We start from the raw sequence: 19415 nt of genomic DNA, 5'->3' as shown, positions 1-19415 counted from the left end.
TCAAAAGTGGCTCAACCTTGAACCGATACCAGATGAGGGATGAGCAAAACTCAATCTTCCAATTGAGAATCCCCTCTGTCTCGACTTCCACTCCCTACTGTTCGAACAATAGACAAATTTGCCTGGATATTCAACATATGTTAAAGACTGCCCATTCGGGAATCGCCTGTTGGCCATCATCCAACCTGTAAACATCATTAGCAAATCTTTGTTGCGCAAATAAACATGAGTAGTGATATCAGCATTATCGAATACAACATGTTGCTGGTTCGGCAAGTGAAAAGTCAACCTCTGTACTGACGGCCATCTTTGATGAATATCATAAGCAAAAATTCTCCACATGGATTCAGACGGTGATAAATAACAACAATCGTAATACTGCTTGATCTCATCAACCACCTGAGAAGATTCACCAACATGATATGTTTCTCCAACAGTTGCAGTCACCCGATCCGGACCTTTATTGATATACTTAAAAAGATACTTGATGACGTTTGACTTGTTACAAAACTCAAGATTTATGTGAGCTTGATATTTCATTAACAGCAGTGGATTATAAGGCACAACAAATCTGTTGTCAATATCAACGTCGTTGATCTTCACTGTCACACCCATATTACGACGTCTATATATCGGATAGCCATCTTCATCAAAGCTCGTTTGGTCAACGAATCTTTTCGGATAAAATTTTGAGCACTTACAATCTTTCATGCAAGGAGAACTCGGTCTAAGTCGACCGCAGGGACCATGGATCATGTACTTGGTGACGACATTATAAAGAGCTGGAAATTTGAGGGGATTGGGTAGCTCGGCACAGATGAATTCATCAACAATTTCAACACTTTGTAAGTTGCTTTTCCCGTTAAGCCATAGTAACATGTGTGCATATGGTAGACCTCTTTTTTGAAACTCAATAGTATACATACCTAAAAAATACAAAAGCATCATTAAGAAACCAGACAACAACATGTCCGAGGACAACAAACAAAAATTGAAATGCCAAGCAAGAAATAACATACCTGCGCTAAGTGGACCAAAAAACACACCTTCCTTGAGATCGCTTAGTAGGCATTTCAACTTAGCATGAAAAACACGGCAAGAGATATCAGGACGATCAGCGATGGGAATTCGCTCTCGCTCTGTGAATTGCTGAAATTCAGGCCAATTTGGATTACACGTAATAGTAAGGAATAAATCTGGATAGCCAAAATGTTTACAGATTGTCATCGCATCCTGACAACGATTAAACATATAACGTCTACCACCAGTGAAGGAAGAAGGCAAGATGACTCGTCTCCCAATTAAAGAAGCTTCGTCATCACCACTACGCATAGCCTCTTCTATTCCTTGAAGCACTTCTCCTCTAATTGTACTTTGCTTCATTCTAATCTCATACAACCTCTGAGACTCAATTGTGGTGAAACAGTCAACAACAAATTGTTGAAATAATCGCCTACACTTGTGAATAATTCCATCTTCTTGCTCCCTAATCTGCAGACGAAAACATATGAATTCCCTGAGAGAAACCCTTGTTCTCCTTCCAGGGACATATCCCTCCTGTTGACCTCGATAAGGAATATACAACTGGTAACCATCCTCACCATATGGAAACAACAACGGATACTGTAAACGCTAATACAGAGCATGAGTTTCATAGTTACATTGCAACTGACCAGCAGTAGATCGAACAATAATGTCACGACCATGATCCGACGAATCAAAATCTCCAACAATCAGAGCAGCAACTTCGTCACAAGAGGGAGTATTGTAAGTTCTTCAATCAACCTTCCTATGCGAATACAACTTCAAAGAGAATATCTCGGATGGATGATACTGATAGAATTCTCTGACTCTTCGAAATGACTGTGCTATGACATTATGAATATCGATCATTTGCAACAACTCAGTTATTAATTCTTTATCTATCTCAGATGTTTGCCTAAAACAAATATACATTAACCACAAAAATATATTTAAAAACCACACAGAATACAATTATGATATGTTTTGATACATCATTATTAGTCAAAAATGATTAATAATGCATTATAACGGGAATAAAACACAATATAACTATGCAATGACAGATATAAACTTGTTTTTCAATGCAAATAACATTAAAACATCAGAGAAATAAAATAAAAAAACTTAACAACAAAACTTCAAACACACATACCAAAAGATTCCCTGCCTATGCATTATCTCATGCTGAGTGTCGTATATATATAATTGCGCAAATTTAGGCTTCTGACCAGGATCCGGGAGCAAACTTCCAATCCGATGATAATTTTGACCAGTTATTATAAATTGCGGTGGACCACTCCCATCATTCACTGAATCTATAACCTTACCACCAAGAGACGTGAAGGCAAACATACTGTTATAAGATCGAATATTTTTTTTGGAAATACAAACTCTTGCTATCATGTCCATTAATCAAATTATATAGCAGATTTGGGGGCTTTCGGAGATAAGGTAACTGAATTTTCCCTTTTGAGCAACAAACAGTAAAAATAGGATGATTAATTGTAGAGTCTCTTTCAACACGTTCTGATAACCAGAAACACGCCCCACAGATTGAACATTCATAGTTAGGATCACCAACATCAAGACAACCTGGTAAAGATAAAGCAAAAAAAAAACATGCATAACAATAAAAAAAATTGATCTCAATTAGATGGCATGAAATAGATTCAACATAAAATGAATAAACCATTAGCTTACTGATATAATATATAATAAATACTTGACTCGTTTAAATTTTTTCAAAAGAATATATCACAAAACACTACTTCTATTTTATACTGCCTGAATAATATCTCATCACAGAAGCACAATGGAATCTTTTAGAACTTAGTAAATAAGATTTCTATTTTACTATTCTTGAATAATAGATGATTTAAGAAAGAGAGCGTACCTTGTATCTCACTTTGCAAGAACATAGGATGATCAATAACAGAACCAACTTGACTGAATGAATTTATCGAAGGATCATATATTTCTGATTGGTCTATATCATCTATTTTAATTTAAAATAACACAAATTTATGTAAATATATATTTGACAACCAAACATAAAAAAAATTAATGATGAAATAAGAAATCAATTAATTATTTAATAATCAGCATGCAAATTGAACATTAAAAATGTAATAAACTACGAAAATCAATCTGAATTAGCATTAATTTATTAAATAACTAAATATAAATAAAGCTTAATGCACATTCAACAACAGTTTGATTTTTTTTTAACGTTAGAATAGACTTTGTTTCATTATTTTAATCACTCATACTAATTGTCTAGGTTGCAATTAAATAAGCTAAATCACTATTAGAATTATTTTCTATTTTTTTTTTAGACTTTAATCACTCTATTGGTCCATAGAATCCTGTAAAATTTTTAACCAAGTGCGTATATTTTTTTTTTCACTATCAAGGGAGGCATAATTGAAAAAACTAAAAAAAAAAAATTCACGGACAGAACTAAAAGAAAAAATATTTATATGGGACTAATAGGAGATTTCAAAAAATTAGAGGAACCGACAGAATAATTAAACTTTTCTTTAATATACAACTATTGATTATGACATCAAATTAAGAAAGTTTCAAGAAACACCCCTGGTCTATTATTTAGCTAGAAAAGTTAATTAATTAACTAATTACGTGAATCCAATCACATAACGAAAAAACTTTTTATATTGTCCAAGACAAGAATAAACACTAATTAAACAATTTATTAACCTCTAGTACTTGTGTATGTTTGAAACAACAATATAAATTAAACCTATATACTGATCTAAATGATTCCATAAAGAATTTTATAACAGTGTAAAAAAACAATAATAAATCAACAAACCAATCTATTATTAGATATAAATCCAAAGAACTTAAAATATAATTTAACAAAAACAAAATTGGACAGGGATAAAATACTTAAAGATATTATTATACCTGACAAAATAAGATTTGAACTCTGATTAACATTCTGGGACACCTCAACTAAATTTTCTAAAAAATAAAAATAAACAGAAACATTGAAAACATATAAAATAAACAGATAAATTTTTAGAAACACAAAGATTAACTAAAAAAATATAGGTGGAGCAAAAAAAATTACCCATATAATCATTCAAAGAGAGAGCAGGCATCGAGGAATCGAGGACCTCTAAAACATTAAAAAACAAAAAAAAATTACAAAAGATTCCCATAGATATCAAATCACTGAAAAATGGAACATAAAACACTAAAAATATCACGAAGGTCAATTCAGTACTGACCTCTTGCATTTCGATGGTGACATTGTGTTCGCTTTCTTTTCAAAGAATTTTGCCTATATTCTCTAGCACGAACAGAATTATGAGACATCTTTGTTACTCGTACTAAAGGAAACAAGAGGTTGAAACATAAATTGCAAAAACTACCCCTAATTCATTGCCCAAAAGACATCCACATTGTTAAGTTCCTATAAGCAAGAGGTAAAAAAAAAAGGGCGGGTCACTGGGAAGAGAACTTGTGAAACACACCAACAAAGAACTTATATAACAATGCACACCTTTGATAACGCAGAACATAAAAAAAAATAAAGTATTATAATCAACACCAATAACTAATTGACATGAAAAGATAAAGTTGTACAACAATAAAGAAATAAAAATAAGAACTGCCGCATTTCATTAAAATACTGATAGTGATATACACAATTACATATGGGTATCTCACCTATGATAAGGAGGATCCCAAGATCTGATTACATATCCTAGTATGTAACCTAAAGAGGGTATAACATTGAAAATGTGTCCAATTCCTAGCAAAGTCACTATTACAAAAGAAGGAGTTGACAATAGACATAGTTGGCAGATGACACGAGCCAACACAAAAGGAAAACCCCTATATCTGACAATCTTATTTGTTGGACACAATCCAAAAAGGTCAAATCAAAATACCATCCAGCTAACATGATTACATTTCAATGTATTTGGAATCACAAGCCTTTCTAAACACTTGTAGATATACTATATAAACTACCTACACCTAGACACAGCAGCTCAATTCCACACCTTAAATCAAACTTCATTAACCTTGGCAATCTTGAACCCACGCCTGCATCAGCAGCCGCCTCTTCAAATTGGGGATTCAGATTCCTCTTGCCCTTGGAGGTGACAACATCATTTTCATGAATAAGCTTCTCTCCATATTGGGAAGGTGCATCAATAACGTGGGACAACACCTCCTATCACAAAGAAATTAACAAAAGCTATGAATGTCAGTCAAGAAATGCAAAATCCATTTAGAAACAACAAACATAGGAAGGAGGAAAAAATATTATATAACAGCACCTGGGTTTCTTTTTCTGGTGAGCTACGCAATATATCCAGTTCAGCAGAAAGATCATCACTAACAGTATCATTGCTGGGTGTTTTCTCATGTTTTCCATGTTCACCATTAATTAAGGAAGCAAACTCAGTCCCTCGGAAAATAGCAGGCTATTTTTCAGCCAGAAAATCTATAAGAACTGGGGATTTAGATAAAATCCCAGAAGACTCACTAGCAACTTTCTCACTTTTGATAAAAGTCTTTGATGACTCCTTCTTAATACCAATATCCCCTTTTTCACAGGGAACAGATTTGTGTAAATCAGGCTCCTATTCATATGCCATAAGAGTTTAAAGATACATAAGACCGTAAGGAAAATTCACCACAGCACAATAAAAAAAGGAACAAAACATGAATTTACACAATGTAAAAATAATTATATGTATATCTAACCTTTTTTGGAGTAGACTCATCATCAGCATCATAATCGAGAAGCTCAAACATGGCAATAATGGTGGGATCATCACATATTCTCCTAACTCAGAAAGTGCCATAAAATGTATCATATGGCACACCTTTGGTATCAAACTTCAGCAGTAACTTCTTTTCAATGAGCCCTTGGAATATGAGAGGATAAGTATCCCCACATACAAGCTATTTTGAAAATAATACATAAGAAATACAGAGTTTAAATAACACATATCACATCCCATAAAGTGAACAATACATGAAAGAAAACTAAGAACATACACTTGCATCTCTTTGAACCTCGGTAAACAAGTCAGCACATGATTTCTTAAGCAAATAAGATGCCTCACGATCAAAGAGAAGGAAAATACGCTCCCCACTATGATCTTCAACTGTTATTTTAATTTTAAATCTGCGGAAAAAAAAGGAACACAATGATTCGGAATAAATAATACCAAGAAACATTATTTTCATAAACAATCCACAAGACAAAATGAAAAGACATTTTGAAAAAAATTTCTGACCTTGGAGTCATATTAGTTACGTGCTTCAAACAAAAATCACAGTAATATGCACCATTTTGAGGATAGATACCCTTTCCACACACACAAGCAGAATACCACCAACCTCAATCCTCAACAATACCTTGGATTGTACCAAAAATGATAAAAGAACCCTCCTATACAATCAACATTTCAAAATTTGTTAAGAATATGAATGAAAAAACAGATCTGAAAATTGTTTTTTGATTTTCCTTTTCAGTTCATTTCTGTATAAAATAAACATAAACACAACTAACTCAAAAGAAGACAACCTCATTGTTATCTTGAAGATCTTCAATAGTGCATTTTCTAGTTAAACGCATGAAATCATCTTCCAAGGAGACAACTTTACCCTCATTTGCAATAAACAGTGGTTGGGTACCATTGACACCTTGCTCAACCATACTAAAAAAATGCAAATACTTGTAATTGTTATTCTATATTGGTTGTAAATAAAGAATACAATAAAAATCAACAAAATAAAACATCCTAACCTCTGCCTGAATTCAACAACTTCAGGAAGATCAGGATTAAATAACATTTGAGTGGCATACATCACATTTTGAAGGCCTACTTAACTACACAGCAACACAGAAATAGTCTAGCAAATTTTATTGGAGACAACACCTAGAGTAGCAATGAGATGTATAGAAAAGAAACAATTTACCCCTAAAGAACTTGACTTTAGCAAGTTGAATCACTACAACAGGCTGCTCCACATAACCAGAGGCAAGGAAATGATTTACTTGATTAACATAGTCCCTAAACAATGCACATCGCACTGTAAGACTGAAACTCAAAACATGACAAAGGATCAAACAGAAAACAAGGAAAAAAGATGATTAAAACATAAAGAGAAACCAGTAGAAATGACTCAATCAACATACTCTTTTGAACTTAATTCAAGCACAATCATTTTCACAATTTTTCCCTCTTTTGCATATTCTTTCTCTTCTTCCACTGAAGTTAAAAGGCCAATGACATCTATTCCAAATAAACACAACCTATTAAATATTGAAACCATTTGTTAAAAAAACTTAAATAACAGCAAACCAAGAAGATAGACACACCAACTAAAAAATCATAATCTTGGGTCATGTTCAACAGCTCAGAAAAAGGAAACATGTTGAAACAAGTCTTAGGGATAACATCTTTATCAACAGCTACAACAGTGGTTCGGTGAAGGAAAACTAATTTGAATTTATGAGAAGTTGCTCTATAACTACCATGATTTGACACAACAGTAAAGTATGTCATTCTATAAACTTGACCTTCAATTATATGATCCCTAAACCTATTAAGAAGTGGTTTCTTAACTGTAGCTTGAATTTTTCCACACTGGAAATCCAACAAAAGAACAAAATCAGATTAGTGAAACACATCATTTAAAATAAAAAACTTAAAAAACAACAAGTAACACCATATTTAAAAGAGAAGCTAATAGGGGCTAACATGCTCATCAAGGAGAATCATATCCATTGAGTTAGGAACATCATGATTCCCAAAAGAGGGTACAACCCAAAGCCTTAGAACCCTAACTTTCAGCCTCCAAGCCTCTCTAGGAAGATGCATCTTAGAAATCATATCAAATGGAGGAGGCATTGCAGAAGAAAAAAAAAGAAACAAAGGAGGTAAATAGAGTTGATGAAATAGATCAAATGTAAACAGAAAAATTCTGATGTAGACAGAGCTTAGGAGGAAATAGAACACAGCAGAATGTTTGTGCATTGAATGTGGATCACCAACCATCCTTTTATAGAAAAAATCAAGGGCTTTAGGCTCACCTTTTTGAATTCAAATTGAATATGAAAATGGAGGGAAAACAAAACATGAGTCCATATGCATCTCCATTCAATCACATAGAGACAACTAATAAGAGGGGCAAAACCTGAACCAACACAAAAACAGCAAAAACAAGTGAAACTTTCAAGAAATCAAGAAATAGGGACCAAAAAATGAGATATCACACCATACCTGCTACAGTGCACCTACATGTCATCACACCATAGGGAAGGCAGTCATCAACTACCCCAAACAGTCATTGTACTCATGGCAATGAGAGTTGGTAAATGTCTTAGGTAGGGATACATTGAAAACAGCAAATGAATGGGAAAAAAAGTATACAGAAACATCAATAAAAATCTGTCAATCACATCAAAATTCAGGAAATGGGTGAGATTGAAACCTCATACCTTGATAATGATTGCCAAATTTCCAATGAAGAATATATAGCACAAACTTATTATGTGTGCAGAAGACATTTTCATGGTAAGATCAGCTGCTGGATAGATTTTTCTTTGGATAAAGACATGTGCTAGTTAGATAAACAATACCATGAAGCCATTTTATTCGCACAAGGCCATTCTTTTCTCAATGAACCTCTTAAGTTCAGGCCAAAGAGCTGTATGTCCATCCAACAGCTGATATATAAAATAATTTTTACACAAAGAACAAAAAAAGTAATGCAATTCAGTTGAACTTAAAAAATAAATAAATGACCAGCATGCTATACATCAATTTCTGTCAATCACATAACCACGGATAGAATACATTAGCTACAAAACCAATTCCTTGATAATGATTCTCACAACCCACCTGCAACCAGCAATTCATTTTACATAAACTTAATGGATTTGATGGACATAGATTAAAAAAAAAAAGAAAAATTCATCAGTGGGATTATTGAATCAGAATTGAAATGGGAATGCAAGACTTGAACAGGAGAGAATGGAATTGGGAGGGAAAAACTTGAATGGGAGTGGCAAAAGCATATTCCTTTATCAAAGAAGCACAAAAATTCATGACAATCAGCTCTACTTCTATGCAACGAGCGAAATATAGAGCACTCTTTGCATAACCAATAAAGAATTCAAATGCAAGTGAGTTGACTAACAAAAGCTTTCATCAAAATGCAAATCAAAATGTAAATAAATCACCAAGAAGCTATCAATCAATTCCTATCAATCACATCACCACTCATCAAATAGACTACCTAGAAGAGAATTCCCTAGTAACACAAACAGTGGAGTGATGCCATGTGATTGTGAGAAAGCCACTTCCTTCCTATCAATCACATCACCACTGACTAAATAGATATAAAATGGAATGAAATTGACCTAAAATCAAAACATCAAAACATATAAATAAACAACGAGCAAGTTATACATCAATTTCTGTCAATCACATCACTACCAATAGAACAGATTAGGAACAAAACACATTCCCTCATCATGATTCACACAACCCACATGCAACCACCAACTCACTTGATCTAAACTTGATGGATTTGTTGAATATACAGAAAATAAAAAAATAAAAACAGATTCATGAAATTTTAATATTGCATTCAATGGGTCTACTCTCAATATAATTATGAGAGTGCTTCATAAAATTTGAAATCAAACATAAAATGAAAGAACATGATTCTGAATACAGAAAACAATATAAAAACTAAATGGATTTGTTGAATATATACAAAGTAAAAGATTAAAAATAGATTCATCAGTTGATATATAGGATTTAATGGGTCTACTTTGGATATAATTAAATGAAGCACACAAATGCATCACAATTAGCTCTACTTGTATGAAAGAGGCTCACCTTTTTTAATTCAAATTGAATATGAAAATGCAGGAAAAACAAAATATGAGTCCATATCCATCTCCATTCAATACCATAGAGACAACTAATGAGAGGGGCAAAACCAGAACAAATACAAAAACAGCAAAAACAAGTGAAACTTTCAATAAATCAAGAAATAGGGACCAAATCACACCATACCTGCTACAGTGCACCTACATGTCATCTCACCATAGCGAAGGCAGTCATCAAGTACCCCAAACAATCATTGTACTCATAGCAATGAGAGTTGGTAAATGTCTTAGGTAGGCAGACATTGGAAACAGCAAATGAATGGGAAAAAAAGTATACAGAAACATCAATAAAAATCATGAAATTTTAATATTGCATTCAATGGGTCTACTCTCAATATAATTATGAGAGTGCTTCATAAAATTTGAAATCAAACATAAAATGAAAGAACATGATTCTGAATACAGAAAATAGTATAAAAACTAAATGAATTTGTTGAATATATACAAAGTAAAAGATTAAAAATAGATTCATCAGTTGATATATAGGATTTAATGGGTCTACTTTGGATATAATTAAATGAAGCACACAAATGCATCACAATTAGCTCTACTTGTATGAAAGAGGCTCACCTTTTTGAATTCAAATTGAATATGAAAATGCAGGGAAAACAAAATATGAGTCCATATCCATCTCCATTCAATGCCATAGAGACAACTAATGAGAGGGGCAAAACCTGAACAAACACAAAAACATCAAAAACAAGTGAAAGTTTCGAGAAATCAAGAAATAGGGACCAAACCACACCATACCTGCTACAGTGCACCTACATGTCATTTCACCATAGGAAAGACAGTCATCAACTACCCCAAACAATCATTGTACTCATGGCAATGAGAGTTGGTAAATGTCTTAGGTAGGCATACATTAGAAACAGCAAATAAATTGGAAAAAAAGTATATAGAAACATCAATAAAAATCTGTCAATCACATAACCAGGGATAGAATACATTAGCTACAAAACCAAATCCTTGATAATGATTCTCATAACCCACATGCAACAAGCAATTCATTTTAGGTAAACTTAATGGATTTGATGGACATAGCTTAAAAAAAAAGGAAAGATCCATCAATGGGATTATTGAATCAGAATTGAAATGGGAATGCAAGACTTGAACAGTAGAGAATGGAATTGGGAGTGCAAAACTTGAATGGGAGTGGCAAAAGCATATTCCTTTATCAAAGAAGCACAAAAATTTATGACAATCAGCTCTACTTCTATGCAACAGCCGAAATATACAGCACTCTTTGCATAACCAATAAAAAATTCAAATGCAAGTGAGTTGACTAACAAAAAGTTTCATCAAAGTGCAAATAAATCACAAAGAAGCTATCAATCAATTCCTATCAATCACATCACCACTCATCAAATAGACTACCTAGAAGAGAATTCCATAGTAACATCAAATTGGGAATCCAAAAGTTGAATAGGAGAAGCTGGGTCTATAAATTTTGATTCTGAATGCAGAATAAAATTAGAAATTGCTATATTCAGCCTAAAAAATCCAAAGAGATTAGTGAATCAAAATAGAAATTGGAATGCAAAAGTTGAATAAGAGAGAATGAAATTGGGAATCCAAAAGTTGAATAGGAGAAGCTGGGTCTATACTCTGTATTTCCTGAAAGAACCCTGTCAATCACATCATCATGGAGAAAGTAGATTAGGTAGAAACCCCATACCTAGACAATCATTCACAAAAACAAACCCATCATTCATAAATATAAGAAAAGGTAAGTAAGAAGACAATCTTTATAATGATTATAAAATCCCAAAAATTGATGAAATAGACAAACCACATGAAAACAAACAATTCAAGAGATAACAAAAGGAGAAATGATAATCACATCAAATTCTAAATAACGAAATCAAGAAGATGAAACGGTTTCATAGACCATACTCAAAATTAACAGCAACTTGGAAAGAATCTAACGAAGAACATGAACCCACAAACAAACCAAATCACATAGACAACTTTCAAATTACAAATGTCACAAACCATATACAATAAGATCTGGGATAACTGTGGAACAGATATAAAAAACGATCACAATCTGCAAAAATTAGAAATTTCACAAGCCCTAGATAATAAAATCTCCCCTAACCATCAAACAGATACCAAACATGATCGCAATTTGCACAATTAGAAATTTCACAAACCCTAGACAATAGAATCTCGCTTAACCATGGAACATATACAAAAAATGATCGCAGTTTGCACAATTAGAAATTTTACAAACCCTAGACAATTAAATCTGGGTTAACCCTGGAACAATAACCAAGATTGATCACAAGGATGCACACAATGAAGGAAAGAAAAACGATGAAGAGCAAAATAGGTTTGGATACACCTGATTGATTGATCGGAGATCCTGGATTTGAGTCTCCACTGGAAAAAAGCTAACCTGGATGAACGGCGACGAAGCAAACTCCCAACAAAGACTCGTACACAGAGTTTGGTAGGGCAGAGGACGAGAAAGTAAGGAGAAGAAAGCAAAGCTCGTAGGGTTCCAACTAATCATTACCTGTTCAAACAAAAACATGAAGAACACAGGTTGCGTGAACGATTCAATCAAACGGAAGTTACGTTGCTTGAGCGAGGAGATGAAAGGGATAGGTGACGGCGGAGTGACAGAGGAGCACATGGAGACATTAAGATGAGAAGCCACGCTGGAGGAGAAGCCACCGTAGAGGAGAGGCTCCACCTGGGACTGGAACCGGCGTGAAACGCGGAGAGGTCTCCAGCTCGGAGATGAAACCACGGCTATCTATTGTTTGATAGATTTGTAGAGCAAAACTCCTTTTCTTTCAGCCCATGTTTCTTCAGTTTTTGGTCATTATCATTACTAGATAGGCCCATGCCCATAAAAACCCCACATACACCTGAAATTAAATAGAAGTATCGAGTTTGAATCTCGTTTTGTGCATGTAGTAATCTATTAGCCATAATAAATCCTTAAATAGAGCTTAGTATCGCAATAGATTAGTCTTTAGTTTATCAGGTTGGGGATACCGTAAGAAATAATAAAAAAACAAAAACAAAAACAAGTATCCATTAGAATCGACAAAAAAAAGAAAGAAAGATAAAAGAATAAAAAGGTCCTTGATCTTTTGATTCGCAGACATTTAAGTTTTCGAGAATTTGAAAATACATTTAAGTTCCTGACTTTTTCAAAACATGGACATATTGATCCCTTATATTCACTTGGGTCCGTCAGATTTAACGAAAAAATCAAACGTGACTTTTGTTGTAGTGAACTGATTGATACAGATGCACACATGAGAGAATTTTTAAAATAGGATAAATTAGATCCAAAGGTCGATGTGTCCAAATTTTAAAGAAGTTAGAGATTTAAGTATATTTTAAATTTTTAAAAATTTAAATATCTACAAAAAAAATCAGATACTTTTTTCAAAAAGAAAAGAAAACACAAGTACCCATTCTATCCAGTAACCCTCCCAATGAACACCGTTCATCTTTTCAACCTACAATGCATGCATTCTTTTATTTTATTTTATTTTTTTTGGTCTTACACAACACATTCTAACTCAGACATCCACCCCTATTATTACTCTATTAACATGGTTTTATATTTTTTCATGAGAATTTAAATCCGATGTAGTTCCAAGTGAGGCAAACAAAGCAGCCATCTTACCTTGGGCTCGGCTGCCCTGCATTCTTCTACTTGTTCTCTCTCTTTTGGTTGGAGACTTGGATTAGTTTGGTTTTTTTTTTTTTTGGACAAAGGGCCAAGGACTTGGGTTAGTTTGGTTAAGCTGGACAAAAGTTATATCTCGGAGTTGGCTCATCGACAATAAATAAAGGAGGTCTTGATTACCAAAAGAAATGTCCTTGATAAGTTTTGCCAAAAAAGAACTATCAAATAATTGGTTTCTCAGGATGAGAATACCGCGATAACAAAATTTTTTTAAAAAAGTTATAATAATTAATTTACATGTTTCTAATAGAAAATAGAAAAATAAATTATGTTTAACATTAAAAATGTTCAAACATGTAGAAATTTAATATTTTAACTTTCTAAGACCCTATTTTTTTTCTAAAAGATTTATTTATCTTTTCTCCAAATATTTTTTTTAATGTAAGACTTAGTTTGATAAAATTTTTTAAATAAATGTTTGTGCTTTTTAAAAATATAAGTTCTTATTTTGTGTTTAGTAAATAAAAAAGACTATATGTTTGTATTATCAGTTTTTAAAAGATCACATAACTTTTGAAAGCAATTAAAATAGAGTTTTTTAAAATTAGCTTGCATTTTTTAAATTTTAAAAGTCTAATATAATCTCATATATTAATTAATTTTTAAATTTAACGCTTAAATTTATGTCTTATAATATTTTTAAATTTTAAAAGTTATTTTACTAAACATAATTGTTATTACTTATATTTATTAAAAATTATTTTTAATTTAATTTACCAAATATAAATACTACATTTTTCAAAAAATTATCTTTTAAAAATTAACTTTTATAAATTACTTTTAAAAAATAAAAATTTTATCAAACTAAGGTTAAGTGTGTTGGATGCTTGAATTTAATTTCATCTCTCTTCATGAAAACCTTGAAATTGTGTTTCTAACTTTCTATATATTAAAGTAGAATAAATTATTAAAATGATGTTTGATAGTTTATATAGTTAAGAAAAAAAAAATTAAACATGCAAGCCACAAATATATCTCATAAAAAAATATAATAGAAATAATTAGATTTAGATATATTATCAAAAGATTTTATTAATTAAATTTTGATATATTTTAACAAGTGTTATTATAAAAAACACCCTTTCATTATTAAAATTGTTGATTTTATATCAAGTAACTTTTTTTATTTGCCAATAAATTATAATTCAAAGGACATAGTTGCGAATTCGAGTCTTTCTATTTTCTAAAAGAAAATTATTTTTTTTTACTTTTTAAATAACCAAAAAGCTTTAAAAGAAAATTAAAAATCAAATTTTGCTCAATTTGAAAAACACACACAACCCTAATTTACGTAAGTGCGAGATTGTGTTTTTGAGAAGAATAAAACCCAACCTTCATCACTCGATAAACCCTTTTATTCCGTTGCCTCTCAGTTTCAGAAAGCGGCCACACACACAACACACAACACAACAACGCAATGGTGAAGAAGAGCAAGAGTATGATTTCCGTGCTTCTATATCGATTCTGAAACTTCCATTTTTGTTTCTCTTCTTTTTAGTTTATGGCTTTTTTGTTGTGGCAGAGAGCAAGAGCAAGAGGATCCCTTTGAAGAAGAAGTACAAGGTCATAAGGAAGGTGAAGGAGCACCACAAGAAGAAGGCAAAGGAAGCTAAAAAGCTTGGCTTGAACAAGAAGAAGAAGGTTGAGAAGGATCCTGGGATTCCCAATGATTGGCCTTTCAAGGAGCAAGAGCTTAAGGCCCTTGAAGCCCGAAGAGCTCGTGCCATTGAAGAATTGGAGCAAAAGAAAGCTGAACGCAAAGAGAGGGTATCGCCCAATTTTCCCTCTTTCGATTGATTGTCTCATCCTCATGAAATTTCCGCTTTTTTTTTCTTAATTTATTAAATTTGTCATTTTTTGGGTACAATTTAAGTCGTGAAGTAGAAATTCTTCTAGATATTACTCAAGTTGAACATTGGAGATGATAACACGGTTTACAGGCTTTATGTATATTCTCAATGGTGAACTCTTATCAATGATGTTGGTAAAAATGTTTGACATAGGCACACGTTTTTTTCTTTAACTTACTTGAACATTGGTTTATACGAATAGTTGAAAACTGATGTGTTTTGTCCAAAGTTTTTAAATTGGTCTTAAATTTGGACTATTCATGATGTTTTGTTATGAACTTGTTATAATCCTTTCTTACTATGGTTAACAATTGTTCAGGCTCGAAAGAGGAAGTTGGGTTTACTAGAAGATGATGGCGTGTCTCAAATGACTGAAACAGAAGGGCAAGCTCAGGCAACGGGTACCGCATCTGGGAAGAACCGAGGTATTTCATTTTGCTCAGCAATTGTTTAACAATTTGGTATTATAGCCTAATATTTGCTCGTTTCCTGTCTTTAACTGCTTTATTAAATTTCATTATTCTGACATGCCCATAATCCTGTACATACACAGATAACGCAGATAAACCCTTCTACAAGGAGTTGGTAAAAGTTGTTGAAGCTTCTGATGTTATTTTAGAAGTCCTTGATGCCCGGGATCCTTTAGGTACTCGCTGCACTAATATGGAAAAGATGGTGATGAGTGCTGGCCCGGATAAGCGCCTAGTGTTACTATTGAATAAAATTGGTAATTTTCTTCTTCCCACCTTCCTCTCCTCATATTAGGAAATGTCGACAAATGAAACAATCCCAATAAGCTTGATGGTAAGACTGGAATCTGTACTTTAAGCAGGACCCAACCATCAACAGTTATACTGATGCTTCTTTGCTAATTTGTGGTGTTTTGGTGTGGTTTAACCATGGTGTCAACCACCATATTATCTCAGATCTTGTTCCCCGAGAAGCAGTTGAGAAGTGGCTTAAGTACCTTAGAGAAGAACTGCCTACTGTGGCCTTCAAGTGCAGCACCCAAGAGCAGAGATCAAAATTAGGGTGGAAGTCATCAAAGGCAGCAAAACCAAGTAATATTTTGCAAACAAGTGATTGTCTTGGAGCTGATACACTCATCAAAGTCTTGAAGAATTACACAAGAAGTCATGAGGTTCTATAACTTAACCAGTGTCTGTTTTCATATAGCTTGTGCCTGTATCCCCTCTTCCCTCCCTATAGGATATGGTGTTTTACCTGCTAATTCTTCTGCTACTTTTTTAAACTTGTGGTAGATTTAAATGGTTTTTGTATCTTCCTGAGTCAGTTTTATTGTTTGCTTTACTTGTAGTACTTATTTATTTGTTGCTTCTTTGCCTTGGCAGATCAAGAAGACTATTACAGTGGGTGTAATTGGGCTGCCTAATGTTGGCAAGAGTAGTCTTATTAATAGCTTGAAGAGAGCTCATGTTGTTAATGTTGGTGCTACTCCTGGATTAACAAGATCGATGCAAGAGGTTCAATTGGACAAAAACATTAAGTTGCTGGACTGTCCTGGTGTTGTCATGCTTAAATCACTAGAAAACGATGCTTCTGTAGCTCTACGGAATTGCAAGAGAATTGAGAAGTTAGATGATCCAATTAGCCCAGGTATGCAAACAGCTTTTTCCTTTTTTCAAGATTTCCCCAGTTTGCTCAATTGATTGATAGAGACATAAGAGTTATAAACATCTGCTACCGATACTATTAGTTAGACCTGACGAATTTGGTGTGCTTGAGCCAAAGTTGAGAGGATGCTTGGTGTGTATTAAGACTTGTCTTAGTGAACCTATTTCTGTTCTTGAACCTACTTTGGTACTAAAAGGTTCAGAATACTGTTTTTTTTTTAATTTATCTTCTACTTTAATCTCTCTGGCATAGTTTCATCGAATAATCTGTTTTATAGACTCAGACCCCATCAAAGAAAATCCCAATATTGACGTTGGAAAGGCATAACCGTGAAATTTTTCAAGTGCTCCATGTGTGATCGCATGGAAAAGTATACACTATTTTCAGAACTGAAAATAGGTGCTTTGTACTAAAAAGATAACATATAAGTATGATAAAATTTCTGTTATCATTCATCAACATCCTTCAGGTTGTGTGCCCAGGTTACCTTCCAAATTTCAAGCAGGGATACTAATTCAGAGTTCTCTTTTTACAGTGAAGGAAATTCTCAATCGCTGTCCCGCCAGACTGATGGTAACTCTTTACAAGATTCCAAGCTTTGATTCTGTAGATGATTTCTTACAGAAGGTTGCTGCAGTTAGGGGCAAGCTTAAGAAGGGTGGAGTAGCAGATGTTGAAGCTGCTGCCAGAATCATTCTCCGAGACTGGAATGAAGGTATGCATATATGGTGCTTCCACACGCACACCAGACGCGCCGAACAAAGGATAATGAAAATATGCGTCATAATGAACTTAAACATTTGGAAACAACTGGTATAAAGTATAAACCAAATTATAAGAAATATCTACTTGTATTTTTCAGGGAAAATTCCATACTATACCATGCCCCCGGTTAGGGACGAAGGAGAAGTTTCAGAAGCCACAATAGTTTCCGAGTTTGCGAAAGAGTTTAATATTGATGAAGTCTACAGCAGTGAAACTTCATTCATTGGAAGCCTTAAATCTGCTGATGACTTCAATCCTGTAGAAGTTCCTTCAAGTGGACCTCTTAAATTCAATGAGAGTACGCCAGAGGTATGTCACTTTCAGAATTTGTTTCCCAATCAATCTGCTCCATTATTTTCAATTCATTTACACAAGAAGGATAAAACTATTCTTCCAATATTGCTTTTACTATTTTCAAAATGGTAAAGTAATTGAAAATGGTTACTTCGTGATGCTTTTGAAGGGAGCTCGATGGTTGGTTTACATTCCTCTTGGTTTTATGGTTAAGATATTTTTTTTTCAATATGATTGATCAAATCACTTAGTTATCCTTCACATTTACGCATATTAGGATGGTATGGCACCTGAACCGTCAAATCAAGTTGAACAGGAACCTGAAAACCCTTCTGGGAATGATGTCGATGAAACAATGGAATGTCAAGAAGATGGTAACAAGAACAAGGGAAAATCTGCTGCTGATAGACAGAATGAGAAATTATATGGAGCAGAGGGCATGCTTAATACAAAACTTCAGAGAGCAGAGAAGAAGAGGAGGAAAAAGGCTAACAAAGGCACCTCTGATGCCATGGATGATGATTATGACTTCAAAGTTGATTATTTCAAGAAGGGCACGGCAATGAGCGATGGAGATGATGATGACCAGATTAAGATTGAGGTGCCCATGGCTGGAATTTTGGACAATGAAGGATAAAGTGTATGATGGCTTACAAGCACATTATTTTGTCTTGGAGTTATTGTCATTTTTATACACCGATGACCATGGTCCTGTTAAATTTTGGTCCGCATTTTTGTGATTAATTCATAGGTTAGATTTCTTTCAAGAGCACAAAAAAAGGTTGAGTTAGATTATGAGGGAAAATTGAGCAGCATAACCTGTTTATGTTAAATATGGTTACAAACGCCCAAAGGGTCCTGGGAGGATGTTTAGTGCTCTACAGGTTTCCGATAAATTTCATCTGAATTATTGAAAATTTCTGTTTCTATTAGTGTTTATTTTGTAAAAGGGAAAGATTAGATTAGGTGATTAATAATTTTTTTAACATATAGCTAACAAATTTATTTTAGTTCTTTTCTCGTGTCGTTTTCTTGACTTTTTTTTTTAACAAACATGTGAACATGGCTATATATCAACTTTCAACTACTGGTTACTTGGTTGAAATTTTCGATTCATTCCAAACCCCCCCCCCCCCCCCTTTTTTTTTTTTTCTCTTTTCTCTCCTCTTAATGATTCTTT

At 33.4% G+C, this 19415-nt stretch overlaps 2 protein-coding genes across 2 annotated transcripts; one reads left to right on the top strand and one right to left on the bottom strand.

Annotated features, from left to right (window-relative positions):
* Positions 1–12617, bottom strand: LOC114925984 (uncharacterized). Its single transcript, XM_029295820.2, has 29 exons — positions 12498–12617; positions 11584–11654; positions 11354–11470; positions 10727–10740; positions 10547–10650; positions 9345–9439; positions 8298–8311; positions 8108–8211; positions 7447–7661; positions 7211–7327; positions 6991–7112; positions 6818–6893; positions 6596–6728; positions 6427–6460; positions 6064–6173; positions 5903–5967; positions 5767–5848; positions 5546–5642; positions 5337–5467; positions 5026–5230; positions 4278–4379; positions 4118–4165; positions 3952–4008; positions 2918–3019; positions 2507–2616; positions 2177–2346; positions 1786–1939; positions 1020–1632; positions 1–926 (listed from the first exon to the last, which is right to left on the bottom strand). The coding sequence occupies exons 1-29, from the start codon at positions 12615–12617 to the stop codon at positions 1–3; spliced, it is 4308 nt and encodes a 1435-aa protein (XP_029151653.2).
* A 2316-nt stretch (positions 12618–14933) lies between these two features.
* Positions 14934–19152, top strand: LOC112775543 (guanine nucleotide-binding protein-like NSN1). Its single transcript, XM_025819240.3, has 9 exons — positions 14934–15127; positions 15214–15458; positions 15861–15966; positions 16095–16268; positions 16468–16682; positions 16894–17158; positions 17712–17891; positions 18039–18250; positions 18513–19152. The coding sequence occupies exons 1-9, from the start codon at positions 15109–15111 to the stop codon at positions 18870–18872; spliced, it is 1776 nt and encodes a 591-aa protein (XP_025675025.1). The 5' UTR covers positions 14934–15108; the 3' UTR covers positions 18873–19152.
* Positions 19153–19415: the final 263 nt, after the last annotated feature.

The sequence above is a fragment of the Arachis hypogaea genome, chromosome 19 (assembly GCF_003086295.3).
Source record: "Arachis hypogaea cultivar Tifrunner chromosome 19, arahy.Tifrunner.gnm2.J5K5, whole genome shotgun sequence".
Lineage (NCBI taxonomy): Eukaryota > Viridiplantae > Streptophyta > Magnoliopsida > Fabales > Fabaceae > Arachis > Arachis hypogaea.
This window is presented reverse-complemented; position numbering and strand designations above follow the sequence as displayed.

Coding starts and splice junctions, on each gene's coding strand:
- LOC112775543 (XM_025819240.3), top strand. Junction 17,159..17,711: donor AGATGATCCAATTAGCCCAG/GTATGCAAACAG, acceptor CTCTTTTTACAG/TGAAGGAAATTCTCAATCGC. Junction 18,251..18,512: donor TCAATGAGAGTACGCCAGAG/GTATGTCACTTT, acceptor TACGCATATTAG/GATGGTATGGCACCTGAACC.
- LOC114925984 (XM_029295820.2), bottom strand. CDS start 12,617: ATGTGCTCCTCTGTCACTCCGCCGTCACCTATCCCTTTCATCTCCTCG. Junction 4,380..5,025: donor GCTGCTGTGTCTAGGTGTAG/GTAGTTTATATA, acceptor TGTTTCCTTTAG/TACGAGTAACAAAGATGTCT. Junction 4,009..4,117: donor CTCTTTGAATGATTATATGG/GTAATTTTTTTT, acceptor TTTATTTTTTAG/AAAATTTAGTTGAGGTGTCC.